General features: G+C 33.2%; 1 protein-coding gene across 2 annotated transcripts in view; it reads left to right on the top strand.

The window, feature by feature from the left end:
- Window positions 1-16,622, top strand: part of LOC145294008 (DNA mismatch repair protein Msh6-like) — a 110,108-nt gene that overhangs the window by 55,467 nt on the left and 38,019 nt on the right. For both annotated transcript variants that reach the window (XM_080140964.1, XM_080140965.1), the window contains exons 20-24: window positions 6,836-6,998; window positions 8,876-8,956; window positions 12,057-12,152; window positions 13,717-13,807; window positions 14,099-14,153. In XM_080140964.1, coding sequence (XP_079997090.1) covers window positions 6,836-6,998; window positions 8,876-8,956; window positions 12,057-12,152; window positions 13,717-13,807; window positions 14,099-14,153 — 486 coding nt within the window. The remainder of the gene's footprint in view (window positions 1-6,835; window positions 6,999-8,875; window positions 8,957-12,056; window positions 12,153-13,716; window positions 13,808-14,098; window positions 14,154-16,622) is intronic.

Raw genomic sequence — 16,622 nt, 5'->3', positions numbered from 1 at the left:
TACGAATGTAAACTCCAAGTCTGTGCATATGTCTGTCAGAGTCCTTACGGCAGAGTGGGAGATATCCAGGCATGTTAAAGTAGTTAGAGGGGATGGAAGAGTGTAGATTAGTCTCACTTTGTGCTAAGATATCCGGGGTATTTGTTAGGAGAAATGCTTCAACATCAGCTAAATTAGTTTCAAACCCACGGATGTTCGTGAATGCAAGCCTCAAGGGAGGAGGCAAGTTGGATTTGTTTGACCCTAAGCCTGGTTTAAGGTTATTTTTAGATTGTACTGTCATCATATTTTTTAACGAGTTTCAGTTAGGTTAGGGGAAGCCGAACAGGAGGTTATGCAGAATATCACACATGCATCACAAGTAGACCATCAGCTGACCCTCCATCAACTAGGACTGTGGCCTCAGGAAAGCCCACCGGGGATGAGTGCAGGGTCCCTTTCCATGCGTGCCATGGCACTGCAAACATCCCGATATTATACAACTGTTGATGGAGCAGCCGCTCTAAGCGCTACCAAAGAGTTAGGGCACCTGTACTACCAGTCGGAAACAGCAGCCAGTAACTGTCAATCCGGTACCCTCAACCCATCAGAGGAAGGTCAACCCAATCTAATTGCTCAGGCATATATGGTACTCAAGCATTCTCAAGTGCCCAGCTTTAGGGGTGGGGTGTGTCGGGAGTGGGGAAACGGCGTTCATTGCCCTAGACAAGAAACAAGATCTACCAATGGGTGTTTCTGTCGAATCATTGTGATAGTATCTCTGCGCCTGACTAATAGGCAAAGAAGGAGTATGGAAGCCAGGCGATAGGCAGGACCTATCTACTCCTTAAGCAATTTAGGTTTGCAAACTGGTAATTTGTTTGAGTCACCAGCTCTAGGAAGGTTGTCATCCAAGACTGAAGAGGCCTCCCTCCTCTTTGGTTTAGTTTCAGAGTTTTCCTTCTCCTAGACGGATGATCTGGAAAGATCTACTGGGTCCGTCACCACTGAGAGGGTTTGCTCCGCGCCTGGGTTCTAATCCAGGTATTTCTGCGACCCCGCATGATGTTATTGGGTTAGTTTGTAGAGGTTATATATCTGCTAAATAGTTACACTCCTCAAAGTGAATTAGGGACATTGTTATTTCATTGTTACTGGATAAAGGGGTTGAGTAGAGCTCATGCAGTGTAAGCAACTATGATTGTAAGGAGGCTTGTTAGGAGGAGATAATGTGGTTTGAGGCTTTCTCTTTTATATATATACATTTATTGTTATTTTTATTTATTTTTTTTTTATTTATGTGAGCTTGGGTCTAGTATAACATTAAAGTGTGAGTAGGTGTTGAGAATTGAACTACGAGTTATGCCCAAACTATATTTTAGATGACAGCAGGGCATGAGATGCGAGTGCAATATAGTACGGATAAAACAGTAAGTTTTGAGTCATGTGTAATTTGGTAAATAGATATATGGGCTGGTTTTAGTAGGTGCGAATAAAGTTGAAGGTACAAAGTGAGTTTCTATTATTGAGAGAAGTTGTTTTCAGCTTTCAAGTATGAGTTATGGACATTTAGCATAGCAAGGAGCATTGGTTCAGTTTCGTATTAGCGTTGCAAAGCTATCTAAGAGGAGACATAGTTGTGTAATGCAGTGCGGTGTGCTTTGCTTCCGAGTACATACTTTGGCTGTTAAATACGAACTGGAATAGGAATGAACTCCAATGCATGTCTAAAGGGTAGAATTGTATAGATGTTTACTGATGACTAAGCAGTTAGCATGTGAGGGTTAGGGGCTGGAAGTTAAAGATTCCAGTACAAAACGGTGTGAAATGTAGGAGTTAAGTGGCGGTTTGGTGGGAAGGAGCAGATTGTTAGCCTTCAAGGGACAGGGGTTATTAATTTAATTTACAAGAAACAGGTCTACATTAGGATTTAGAGTGGAAGGTAAGGTTTTTTTTTTTTTGCGCATGCAGGTTAGACAGAGGTAATCGTCTTGGAGGTAAAATGTATATTGGGATTTCGTAGCTAGCAGTTAGGTGTTTGTTCCAGTTACAAGAACTAGTTCATGGCAGATCGGAAATTCGTATTTTGTATTTATAGGCAGACATTAAGGTCACGCACAGAGCATAGCATCCACTCAGGAAGAATAGCTCTAGTATCACAGCTAAGATACTGCATATTAAGGTTACGAATAGTGAAAGTTAAATTGGGCGGCACTTTTTTTTTTTTTTTGCACCTTACCATGGCTGTTAATATTAAGTATTGTACTTAAATAAAGTTCTTCTGTCATCTTAATTAAGCTAAATAGGGATTCCCCCTCTCCATTACTACGTCGATGTGACATGGTAAAAAAGAAAAATTTGTCAGGAAATTGTTTTAAAATAAGTGAATCAAGAATGGTCAAGATGTGTGAGAAATAAGATAAAATTACATAGAATGATATGAGCACAAACGAAAAAAAAAAAAAAAGAGGGTTAGATTTGTTTGGTTTTAAAAATAATAAAATAAAATATAAAAATAAAATAAAATAAAGTGTGCAAAAATAAAAAAAAAAAATGTACTTAGCTAAAATTACATCTTCGAGCTGTGTGGCTCTCTTCGACCACCGTGCAAATGACGCTAAGGAATTCTACCCTTTCTATCCCAGGTCATTGGAGTAGGGGAGGGAGGGCACACTGTACATTTGGGGTCGTTTAGGGTAGCTTTCTCTTCTTTAAGGAGAAGGAAAGGAAAGAAACTAATATTCTGCTTATATATTTTGAATAGATTCTGAACGTCGTCACATTTAGATTTTACAACAGTTACTTGGCCAGGCAAGAATTAAATTAAAAAACTGGGTAATTAGGCTGAAAAGAAATATAGAAGCAATACGCAATCTGAAATCTATTATTTCTAACCTTCAAACTAAATAATCACCTGTTTAGTAATATTATCTTCACAAACAGTAGCATTAATAAAAAAGCAGCTTTATACGTAACATAATGCATACATGTCTTTTTTTTTTTTTCTTATCAGTTTCTTCAAATTGGGGATGGAGCATCCAATCAGATGCCAAACATTCACCCGCTAACTCAGATATTCCTACCAAGAGATCTTTTTAAGATTCTGACCATCCCTTTAAGTGCAATTGTTTGAATCTCTTTTGCACTTGGTTCACTGGGTATACTGGCCAGTTATTTTTTAAATTCTTTTTCATGAGTATGGTTGGTCCTATAATAAGTGGAATGATAGAGATCTCAAGATTGCAGTTTCTTTTCATGTCATACATAAGACCTTGGCATTTTATTATCTTTTCCCTTCCAACTCTGTTTAACCCAGCATCATTGGGGACACTAACTTCTACTAAGGTTGCTTCTTTCTCCTTGCCCATATCACTCAGGTTTCTTAGTAGCTGTAGGAATTGCATAGTCATAATGGATGGTGTATGATATATACTAGAAAGAACAGTCAGAAATATCTTCGCAGTGTGTGTATGTATATACACACACACACACACACTCAATATATATTTTCAGTATTTACATCAACTTCGCTAGTTTGTGGCCGGCCCCTGAGCAAGGTTAAGAACCCACTTCAGTCCCCCCAATCAGGATAACGTGAGATTATGGAAAGCAGTTGACTGATGCAATACGGAAACAATCAGGAATAATTCTGTTCATGGTTTCGTATCTCGTTGTGCTAATCAGAAAATTCCTTTTGGATACAATGGTCAGGACAATCACCCAGTATGGGTACTGCTTGGATAGAAAGAAACTGCAACCTAGTCTGTACAACTACAAAGAAAGCTGTGGCCATACATCAAAAAACACTTCCGAGAAAACAACATGAATGAGGTTGTGAATGGTGTGCAATAATGAATTCACGAATACCTCGAGGGAGAAAGATAGATGGAAAATCATGACTGTCAATGACTGAACTAAGCAGGACCTCACTTGAATGAATTTATTCCAACAGTACACAATATGCGAGTAGATCTTATATACTAAGATCTACAATATATGGCTAAGCTGCACAGAGGTAAGACTAACTACTACTTCGGTATATGAAAACATTCAATAATAATAATAATAATAATAATAATCTGTGGGCTTAATATAATGACTCCCTGCAGGGATGAAATATTATATCCTCTGTGTAGCTAAATTGCCATAGATATTTTTTATACATACACTAGTAGGCTACCCAGCATTGCCTGATCATAAAATATGCTTAAATATGATAATTTAATTTATGCAGATTTCGTATTTATTATTATAAGGTCAATTCTCTATTGATTGTTATATACTACTTTTAGGGAGACCCGAAGTTGTCCGGGATTGAATGAGGATTAACAAATGTTCCACCCTCCCATACTTGTCATTGAAATTGATGTAATCCCTCATCAAATTGATTGATTACCTGCTCCAATCTGGGACCCTCTGCAGTGTACTGGGAGAAAACTCCACATGCCTCCCTACAGTGACTTAATCCACAATATATTGTAGTCTACATTGAACTGTAGAAAATTTACTTTTGATTTTATAAAATAATTTTATATAATGGCTTAAATTAAGGTTTAAAGTGTAAAAGCTAAATATGTTTCATTTGTGCTCTAAACAGAAACTTCCATCCCTGTCATATCAAAGAACTTACTGTTGATTTTATACACTAGACCTTTCTGCTTGTGTGATGATAAAACTTCTCAAATTCACTTGTGATGTTAGGCTGTATAAGGTGTTAACCTTGGTTAAAATCTGCTCTCCTTCTTTATCGGATTTTTTCAAGTATCGATTTTTGATAATTATTGGAAGCATTCCAATACAAAACCTTTCTAAGAACACTCCCAGGCACATCAAGTGCATTTGTGTGAAATTAAAAAAAAATTGACCCAGCTATTTTGGAGTCCATAGGAAACGAACTCACACACACATACATGTATAAAGTGCCTTTTATATATAAACTAGCCTGGGTGCCAGGTTTTTGGAAGTATGTGTTGAGCAAAAAAAAAAAAAAAAAAAAAAAGTGGCAGTAGGCAGACAGGCTCGAACCCATGACGCGAACACGGAAAAGAAAGTGAAAGAAAATCTTATGTCTTGCCGCTACTCCATGACGCGACCGGAAGTTTGGAATATTAAAATTAGGCCAAGTCAATCCAACTGATACAAAAAATCAATCCCTCCTTGTAGAAAACAGCCCGGTTGAGTGACAGAATTTATGTTTTTGACCAATTTTTCGATATTTGTCATCCAAGATGTCGAGCTTCAAATTGATACCGATCTCATGAAAATCCATCGCCTCTGTGAAAAGTTTTAGGCAGACATACAGAAGTAAAAAAAAAAAAAAAAAATGACTTTGGGGTCATCAGCTAGAATCGAAACCAAAACATAGCTCTCCAGCCTTATCTGATCGGGGGCTGAAGTGGGTTCTCAATCTTGCTCAGGGGTCTCTCACAAATTAGCGAAGTTGACATAAATTCATATGCATACAAAAAATAACATTGTTAAAGAAATAAATGTATGTTTGCATATGCATAGAAATAACGTTTAGTCGACTTACGCCTGCCAAGTTCAAATTTTTTACAATTTTTACTCCTAAGTGGCTATTTTTATCAGCTAAAAATCAAATCGAATTTGTTCCACAGGTCCAAATCCCTTATATATCAAGTCTCAAGTCTGTAAACTAAAAATAAGAGGAGTTTTGTAGAGACCATTCCTGAAACAGATGGATGTCACTTTATTTATATATATATATATATATATATATACATACATACACACACAGAGAGAACTACCAACATTTACTCATTTATTTATTTAAGTTATGAGTGTTATTTCCCCCATTTAATTTTCGTAGATGTGTTTTCTTTTAGTTTTTTTTTTTTTTTTTTTTTGCTTCCATAAATCCAATATAGTTCACTTTCAGGAAAATTGTAAGTAATTAGAATGTTTAGTGTGTCTTTATTAGTATGTGACTAAACCCTCTGCTGACCAATATGTTTCAACGCCGGGTATATACATCTAATCAATAAATGTTGGTAGCTCTGCTTCTTTAAATATACTTTTCTTTAATACCCTGTTGAGTTTCACCAACGTATATCTGATGATAACAGGAATTACAGAAAAGGCTTAGAGATATAAGAAATAGCAATTCTTCCATGAATGCGTTATTCTTTCGTTTATTACAAACATCATCATTCTTGTAACTTATAGCTAAACTCATTAAATTCATTTTAAATAAATCTCGGTAAAGACTTATTAAATCAGCGCTCATTACAAACTCAAATAATGTGATGGCTTCTACAATTTATCTCCTTTAATCAGTACACTTCTATTAAAAGAACAGATCTTGAATCTAAAAACAGGTTAACTAACTTCCACCACAGTAAATAACTTTGATACTAAAATAAGATCCATAAATAAATAAAAACAAACACTCATTTCATTTCATATACACATCCAACATTTTGAATTCTAACGACTATACTCATTTGAAAAAAAAAAAAAAACAGAAAAAGCATTGTATCTTTTGAATTCCAATGGTTTTGTCATTTAAAAAAAAAAAAATTCACTCATTCCGTGTCATAAACGTGTCATATTTTGAGTGCTAACGACTATTTTTTATTTATTTATTTATTTTTTTATCCAAAAAAGGAACAAAAGCATCCATTTCACATTACAAACATAAATATATTTTCAAATATTGTAATTGTATTTTATTTCTTCAAATGAATCATACCGAGGAAGTCTTGAAATAAAAACGAAATGTTGAACATATAAATAATTTTTTTTTTTCTTTTTTTATTTCTAGATTTCTCAGTCACATTGGAATATTATTTCCCTAATTTTCATCATATATAGACATATTTGTTTTTTATTTCAGGTAAGCGCCTTTTCCGAAATTGGTTGTGCTCTCCATTATGCAATCCAAAATCAATCGATGATCGACTTGATGCCCTGGAGGATCTAATGGCTCTTGCAGATGTTAGTGCAGAGGTTAGAGAACAGCTAAAGAAACTTCCAGATCTTGAAAGAATACTAAGCAGGTGATAGTTGCTTCTCTTATTTTTAAAACATTCAGTTTTAAGCTTTCCATATACTATATGGCATTCATATAATTCTTCTATATAATAATTTGATTGCAGAGATTTTCTTCTGGACCAAATGATAGGTTTGCAATGACGGATGCCACATCCGAATTTATTTCGTCTAAACTTTTACACACCATCTTATGTAACGGTTATCTTTCAGATGCAAGGTTCCTTGTTTACTTGCGGTTGTAACGATGTAAGATTCCGTTGTACAGAAGACCAAATCGGCCATAATTTAAATATTTAAATTTATTTACTGAATTTAAATATTTAAATTGATATACTGTTTAAATGATAATATACGTCTACGGTGTTTTTATTGGCGCTTTTCTTCGTATTTTTTAATAACATTTTTTTGCACCATTTACAAGTTTTTTTTTACACATATTTTTTTTAATACTGTAATAGTAAAATTATTTTAGTAACATTTTATATTGGATACGTTTTTTTTTATGAAGTTTAAGTAAAAAAAGTTCACTTTTTTTATTATTAAAAATACATTTCATGAAAACACTCATTATAAAATGTTCACGTTGTTTAATTAAAAGTTCTCAATTTTAATCTAATAGTTTTATAATTTTGTTATTTTGTTACAAATTTCTAATAAAGATTATTTTAATTTTAACGGTAATTTGGTTTTCATTATAAACTCCGTCATGTTAAAGGCTTTAAAATCACTTTAAATAGTAAATCAATTTTAATATTTAAAAAAAAAGAGAAATCAACAGGAAAAAAATCTCGTGTGAAAACATTACGAGATACTTTTTCCGTATGTATCTTTATTTTACTATTACAGTATTAAAAAAATTATTTGTAAAAAGAACTTGTAAATGGTGCAAAAAAATGTTATTAAAAATACGAAGAAAAGCGCCAATAAAAACATCAGACATTTTGGCCGATTTGGTCTTCCGTACAACGGAATCTTACATCGTTAAAACCGCAAGTAAACAATGAACCTTGCATCTGAAAGATAACCTATGTAACTTATGAACGCTATTACAGGCACATTTATTAGATATAATAAAATCTTATCTTATGTCCTAGGAGTGACATCATCACGATTGCCAAGACCTAAAGACGAAGTAGCTCATATTTCCTCCTATAACTGAAAAGTCTTCCCACTCTCCTAAACAGGATTGGGCACTTCTATAAGAATTATACCTATATTGACCGGATACCATCATTAACAGAATTGCGCACTCATACACTTACAACTACCAGTACACTTCGCTATTCAAAAATACTGATTTCTCTCCCATAATAGTCTGCCTATTGTCATTGGCTGCAACAATGACATTCTATTAATCTGGAATATACACAAACATACAAAAAAATGAACACCGTAGCCCTAATTCACTACTGCAGTTCAATTGCCACACATTATACATCATTTACTCCATTTAAACTTACACATGCCATCACGCATTTCTATAAATCATTTAATCACTTTAAACTTACACATGCCATCATGCATTGCTATAAATCATTTAATCACTTTAAACTTACACATGCCATCAGTGTTTCAGAATTTTTGAAAAGCTATTCAAATTATTTGGACTATTGTTCTCATCGTGAATATAATTAAGAATTACTTAAAACGTTTACCTGGTCAAATCTACTTTCATGGTAAAAAGAGTTCAGTTTGAAATTTTATATGAATTCATAATTTCTGCAAAGATTCCTGATTTCAACAAGACCTGCCCGAAGAAGTTTATCTTGGCCGAAACCTTATGGAAATAACATAAAAGATGGGAGCAGTAGTCCGAATAATTCAATTAGTACAAACCTTCATTATTATTATAATAACGTTAAGATTTTTTTTGTAATTTTAGAATGCACAGTCTTGGATCTTCCACCAAAAGTGAGAATCATCCTGACAGTCGAGCTATTCTCTATGAAGATGTTGTTTACAGGTAAATATAATCCCCCCCCCCCCAATAAATGAATCCACTTTGTGATTTTTGCATATTTTACGATCCGAGCGACATTCGCTATTGAAACGCAGCAGAAATAAACAGTGTTATTTAATCTGAAGACCTTGCTGTATTACATTCCAATACTTTATTACAATACATAGTTATGTAGTTTGATTATATTTAGACAAATGCACATTTTCTTTTCATTATGTTTGTTTACATGGTGTTTTATATGTGAAAAATTTAACTTTGCTTAATTGATAAAAAAACATTCGTTCATTGTTTTTTCCCATTTTATTTATTATATTTAAAATATGATTTAGGTGCTTATACAAATTGGCCTTTATGTCATGGAATGAAGATATATTCCAAAAATCATTTAATTTGATCAAGTTTTTTTTTTTTTTTTTTTTTTTTTTTTTTTTTATTCAAGAAAAATTTTACTCAGTGTTGATAGGGAGGAACAACGATGGTAAAATCAAGAGATGACAACCGATTTTCATTTTATTTTTATTTTTTTCGGTGCTAGTGCAGAGAGTGATCCGCGCTATTTTTAAAATCATATTTCCAAGTTTAATTAAAGTTTATGATATGTTTTTGTTTTTTTATTCAATTGTAAGGTTGAAGTATAGAATAGGTACAAAACACCCTCCCCTCCCCATGTTAAGAATGGCTTTTTAAATAATAACTTTATTATTTACGTCCGGATCACTCTCTGCACTAGTACCCCTTTTTTTCTTGATAATGTCGGAAAGACAGCCGAAATATAAGATTTAAAACCAAACAATAATTTAACATACTTTTTTCTTTCTTTTTTTTTATGTTAGGAAATAAAATTTTCAAATTAAAAACAAAATTTGAAAAATATTAGAATGACTTTCAATAAGAACCATATTTTACTTAATTATTTCTGTAAATAAACATATTTCAATGAAAATAATCAGTTTCTGGATATTAGGTTTTGACTTATATTTTTTGCCTGGGTCTTCAGATTAAGTAACACTGTTTACTATCAACAAGTTTAAAAACCGAATCAATAAATATGCAAGATTGCCATCCACTCTATTTTGTTGGTAAGCTGACAACATTCAGATGAAGCTGATAATTTTCAAGATATATCAAAGATTTCCCTAATTACCTCCCTTGTACTATAATTCTTTAATACACTTAGCAGATAAGTTGTGAATTTGCGGTATTTTCTTCTTTATTATATGTAAATGCTAATATTAATTATATCTATTTCAGCTTTTAATTTATATATTTTTTTTTTATTATTTGATTGTTTTCTAGCTGACACCTAATTACAGGAGACTATACCAGATCTATTATTCCTAAGTGAAACTGGTATTGGAGCAACTATTTCTCTAGATGAGTTCATAATTAAAGGATACTCTAACTTAACATCCAAATCTGACCCCTAAGATCACCATGGGCATGGAATATGTGCCTACATTAAAAATGGCTTTCCATATGGTAGGGACATCTCCAAAGAAGACCCTAATTTACCCTATATGTGCTTCTGGGTTGCTCTTGCTCGCACCACTGTATTTATATTTGCCCTCACAACAACGAAGTTACTATCTTTAACAGTATGTCTGAAAAAGATTGACCACATCCTGTCTGCCCATCTTTCAGCTAACATTCACATCTATTGAGACTTCAATGTTTATGATGTGGAATGGTTAACCCACTCAAACAAAACAAATGATGAGGGGGGGGGGGTCATAATTTCCCCATTGCTTACGACCTCACTCAGATTGTTCCCAAACCCACCCCTGTGCTCGACACTGACGGTCAGTATGCAAGTTCATCTTCCGTTCTGTTTCCACTGGGATCTTCCGACCACTCGGTTATATCGGTTAAGATGAAAAAAAAATGTAATAAGTCCTCAAATGTATCTTCATCATACAGTATATTAATACTCTATGGCTGACTGGGATAGCTTCCAAACATTTATATCAGATCTACTTCTACATTCCATGTTTGAAAAGAATGTGTCCTCTATAGTATCAGACCTGACAGAATGGTTAATTATAGGTATAGACCACTTCATACCCTCCAAAAAATTCCAGCAAAAACCTAACAGCCAGCCATGGTTCTTCAGAATGTGCTGCTGCCGTTACGCACAGAAATCACTTTCTCCATTGCTTTCAACGTAATAGATGTACTGAGACTAAAACCACTTTCAGGACTGCCAGCAACCACTGTAAAAGAGTAATAAAGAATGCGAAAGAGTTGCATGCTCAGTCTGTTAAGTCCAAAGTAGCTGAGCAGTGGCTTGGTTCCCACCAGTTTTGACAAATAGCAATCAGGGTCCTGAACAAAAGCGTGTACTCTATCCCAACCATCATCAATGGACGTGAGGTAATCTTGTCAGCATCAGACAAACTCAAACTCTTTGCCAAGAACTTTGCAGCTAATTCTACCCTATGCGACCAAAGCTGTCAACTCCCCCCTCCCCCATATTTCCTTCTGTATCAGAAAACATGCTATATGGCATACAAATACCTGTATGTGATGTTGCCAAGCTAATCAAAAACCTTAATTCCAGTAAAGCAACTGGCCCTGACAGCATTCCAATTATAGTGCTGAAAAAGCTTCAACCAGAACTAGCTCCCATACTTACAAAGCTGTTTAAGCGTTGTCTTAACGAGAAGTGCTTCCCAACACCATGGAAAACCTCATCAGTATGCCCTGTATTTAAGAATTCAGGTGATTGGTTATCTCCCTCTCAGTACAGACCAATAAGTCTCCTGTACGTCATGAGTAAGTTGCTGGAATCTGTTAAATAGAGAAGTAGTCAACCACCTCAGCAGAAATAACCTTCTTAGTGATATGCAATATGGTTTCCGTTCTGCTAGATTTACAGCAGATCTGCTAACAGTTAGATCTCATAGGATTAGCGAATCTCTTGATGGAGGCTTCCTTTCTAGAGCAGTTACAGTATAGCTGGAAATGTCTCCTCACATTGTTCGTCTTTTGACATTTTTAATGCAAGTAATTTTGCTGAAACTAGTTATTCTGCAATGTACTTTTCATATACTTAATTATATAAAGTATTTCTCAATGATTAAAATCCGAACATTTTCTTTTAAAGCAAACGAAAAATTGAAGACCTTCTTTCTGGACTGACTGGATTTAAGCTGGCGATGAAGATTATAAGGAAGTTTGAGAACAAAACTGAAAATTTTAAGTAAGTTTATAATTTTTTATACAATGATTTTTCGACTTTTTTATTTTTTTTCTTCTCTGAAAAAAAAAGATTTGCAGGCTAATTTTTACTCCAAATCCAGCAATACAATTAGACATTGTATTGTGCTAATAATTGTAAAAAGAGTCAGCAGTTTTTCTATTTTTTTAATTCAAAATGTGAACTAATTTGTTTCTGAATTTTTGGACTACCGTTCTCATTTTGAGTGTCATTTTCATGACACTTCGGTCGATGTAACCTCCAACCTTCTTCTTTAAGTGTACCTTGTCAAACTCTGGAATGTTTCTGTCAAATTTGGGAATCTACACAGAATTTTTAACAGAGCCCTTTATTTCACGGGGCTAACCCCTAACATGCTCACATTCTGTCAGCCATGACTGGATAGAGGTCCTAAATAATTTGCAATTGTATAATTTTGCAATTATTGAACCTCCAACCTTCAGTCATGGCTGACAGACTGAGAGCATGCTATCCCCTGTGAAGTAAATGAAGGGATCCTTTAGAAATTCAGTGCAGATTCCCGGAGTTCAACAGAAAACATCCCAGGTTCAACCAAAAGGTTCCCCCAGATTTGACAAGATCTGGAGAAGGTCAGAGGTTACAGCGACCAAAAAGTTGTGAAAAATGACATTCAAGATGAGAGCAGTAGTCCGAACAATCCAAATAATGTGAACTATTTTATCTGGAATCTGCGTGGAATTTTGAACAGAACCCTTTATTTACTTCATGGGGGTAGCAAGCTCTCATTTCGTCAGCCATGACTGGATAGAGGTTTTGAGTAAACCTTCAACCTTTAGTTATGGCTGATGGAATGAGAGCATGCTACCCTCACGAAATCAAAAAAGGATTGCATTTAAAATTCTGTGCAAATTCATGAGTTCAGCAAAAAAAATTGCCTCGAGTTTGCAAGATACATCTGAAGAAGTTCAAAGGTTACATTGATTGAAAAGTTGTGAAAATGACACTGAAGATGAAAGCAGTAGTCCAAACAATTCAAATAATGTGAACTATTTTATCTGTTAATAGTTATACTGTTTATAAATGCTCTGTGTGTGTGTGCACCTAACAATTAGAAACTACACGATACACACAGCTGATGTATTCTTTTCCAGTATTGTCTCGAACAAAATGTAAATACATTTTTTTTTTTTTTTTTCTTTTATATTCTTTTTAAAGAAACAGGAACAAAATTTGTTCCAAGAGGAGATGAGGTTAGGGCATTGGGCAGGGTCCCTCCTTTGACCTTTCATATGAAACTAACTAAAACTAAACTTATCGTTTTGACTAAGAATAAAGTATGGTATCTGTCCTTGACTGGGATGTAGGATAGAATGAAAAAGTTGTTTTTTTTTATAGAAAGATGTTATACACACTTTAAGTCTTCTGCTTTATTATCCATACCTCCACAACACTGAGAAGTCATGCTGGTACTATAACTATGCATTTACATTTAAAAGAAGAAAAAAAAACCCAACTAATTATGAGAAAAAAATAGTACACTTATTTTATGATGTCAATTTATAAGAGTTTCCCTTTCTAATTTCAGATCAAAAATTCTAAGGCGAACAGTAACATTAAATAGTGCAGACAATGTTGGCCATTTTCCTGATCTTTCAGAAAAGCTGGAATATTTTGCTGTAAGAATTGTTTGCATACAATTTATATTTACATGTCTACACTTTTCATGAAGATTTCCTTATTTTTGTTAACATTAAATCACTTATTTATTTGCTTGATAAAATATAATCCAAAAATTAAAATAAAAAAACAAAATGAAAAATGAGTGTTTTTATGATGACATATTTAATGATGAAAATTGTATTTCAAACTGAATTATGACTACCTTTAGACAAATATCTAAAATTTTATTTAAAATGATTTCTATTTGAATAGTTTTTTATGTCATTTAAAAAAATTTTGTTATGCAGAATGGTTTTGACCACGACAAAGCAAAGAAAGATGGTGTGATTGTGCCAAACAAAGGTAAGAGAATTTAAAAAAAAAAAAAAAAAATTTTTACCATCTAAAATGTAAGAAAGCATAAACTTGGCATTCTCAGTAAAGTTGGGATGATTAATTGGAATCTGAGCAGAATGTTTTGGGGTATCGGAATTAGAACATTTCTGTACATTTTGTGATGCCAAAAACGATTCCTTTAATTATCTTTTTTCTATTTGATTTTGTTTAAAACAAAATCTTCCACTGGTAGTAATAAGAAAATAATAAATATTTATTGAATTTAAACCACCAGTAAAGCCAAAATCTATAGATCACCCCTCCCCCCTCTTCCCACAAATGTGTTTTTACGTTTGAAGAAATATATGCACATTTAACATGTTTTTACTGTAATTGGTGGAAGAAAAAACTTCATGGTTAAATATTTAGAGATTTATAAAAAAAAAAAATCGGAATTGGTAATTGTATCGCCATTGGAAAAAATATTGGAATTGTCACATCATTAATTCTCAATCAATTGACTGTTATGATATGACATTGAGAGACTTTCACCTTAATCTGTTCAACTTGCAATTTCTCACATATTTTCTGGTACAAATGTTAAACAAATATTTAAGTTGAAAGCAATACAAAATAATCTTTCTGAATAATTAATTTCATTTGCATAATAAATTTCTGGACGCACTATCCTGGATGTTAAAATCAAGACACCATAAGTCTTCTCTGCTGATATTCGTCATCAATGGGGCAATGTTCTAATCCTAACTCGCAACCTATGATTTAAAACATTTCTTGAATTTTCTATTTGTATGCCATTCAATTATATATAATTTTATTTTTTATAGTTAAAACTATTTTGTTTCTAACAGCCAAAAATGCAAAATATGATGATTTTTAGTTTCACTTAATTTTACTATTTTTCTTTTAAATCAAAGTGCCCAATCTTTATTAATTCTCTTTAAATTCTATAACTAATCAAGTCTCATTAAATACAAATTAGGTAGGGTTTTTTTTTTCCTCCAACCAGTTGAAAATGAAATACAACCAAGCAAATTTGATTGAGATTGCATAAAAAATAGGTGCTTGTTTATATTAATGATCTTTTAAACCAATGCATTTTAGGTGATAACTCTTGTGTCATGTTGAAAGTAATATAAATTCTAAAACTTATGAAAAATGATCTAGTAGATGATGTGTTAGAAGTATTGCAAAGAAAAAAAATCAACTACAATCGGGACAAGATCAAAGTGTAGTATCTGTTCTTCAGATGCTGCACTTCTATTTCTTGTTCTCTTTCGGTGGAGGAGAAATCCTTCACGACTGAGACAATTTTTATTTTTGTACCTTTTCTCCACGTTAAAAAACGACCCTGGTGTCTAACTGTGTCCCGTGGGGAGGCATAGTAAATAGGTACAATAGGGCCCTAGATATCTGGATTAAACATAGTGGTACAGATGATTTAGTCAAAATTATTGATTGCTGTTACCTTCCCTTGGATCTTGCAAACTCTCTACCATTAAAACATAAAACTCAATAAATCACTAAACTCAAAAATTTTCATTTTTACTTGTAATTATTTTTCTACTGGATCATTTTTTGGAATTTATATTAATTTCTGAATGACATATTTTCCCCAAAATGCTTTGGTTTAAAAGATGCCAATATAAACAAACATTAAAAATTATCATGTTAGCCAAAAAAAAAAACAAAAGCAATGTCTTGATCAAAGATGATCTCAGAAAATTTACACCTATTAAAAGGCATGCAAAAATATCAGCATCTACTTCTCTAGCTTTAAATTGCTGTTTTTTTTTTTTTTTTTGTTACTACAAAGAATTAATACCAGAACAAAGTAAATTATTTCAGGATTGGATAGATTTTAATGTCCAATCAATATCAAAAATAAACTTTAAATTTTGAAGTTGGGGAGGAGGTCACTCTTACTTCAGCAGTAGTCAAGATTGTACTTTTTGACTTCTGGTTTCTATTGTCCATCTTGCTTGATAACTAGTCATGGTCAAGTGGACAAGAAAGCCATTTTTAACATGAGGAAAGAAGGAAGTGTTTTTATATGATGAGAGGAAGAAAATCATTAATTGGAACAAATCATATCTTGTATTTCATTTTTGTTTCATTGGCAGAGCAAAAACCGTGAGTCAAAAAGCACAGACAATCTTAACTTATTTCAATGAAACCATTACAGATAAATTTCACTGAATTTATTGAAATAAATCCATTTCTTGCCTTGATCCAAAATAATCTGGCTTACAACTCGCTTGACGTTTTTTCTTTTCTTTTCTCTCTTTCTTCTGCTCTTCATAACATCAAGTTCAATAGCTGAAATTCCTCATACCAAATGCAAATTATGTTCCTTCTTTTATTGACTAAATCCAAGATATGCAAACCAAATTGATCTGCATAACTACATTTCTGGATTCGCTGTCCCAGATGTTAAAATAAAGACGTCACAAGTCATCTCTGCTAACACTGATATTT

This window comes from Euprymna scolopes, chromosome 15 (assembly GCF_053919585.1).
Source record: "Euprymna scolopes isolate OS-2025 chromosome 15, ASM5391958v1, whole genome shotgun sequence".
Lineage (NCBI taxonomy): Eukaryota > Metazoa > Mollusca > Cephalopoda > Sepiida > Sepiolidae > Euprymna > Euprymna scolopes.
Note: the sequence above shows the minus strand (reverse complement) of the source record. Positions and strands in the feature narration are given on the sequence as shown.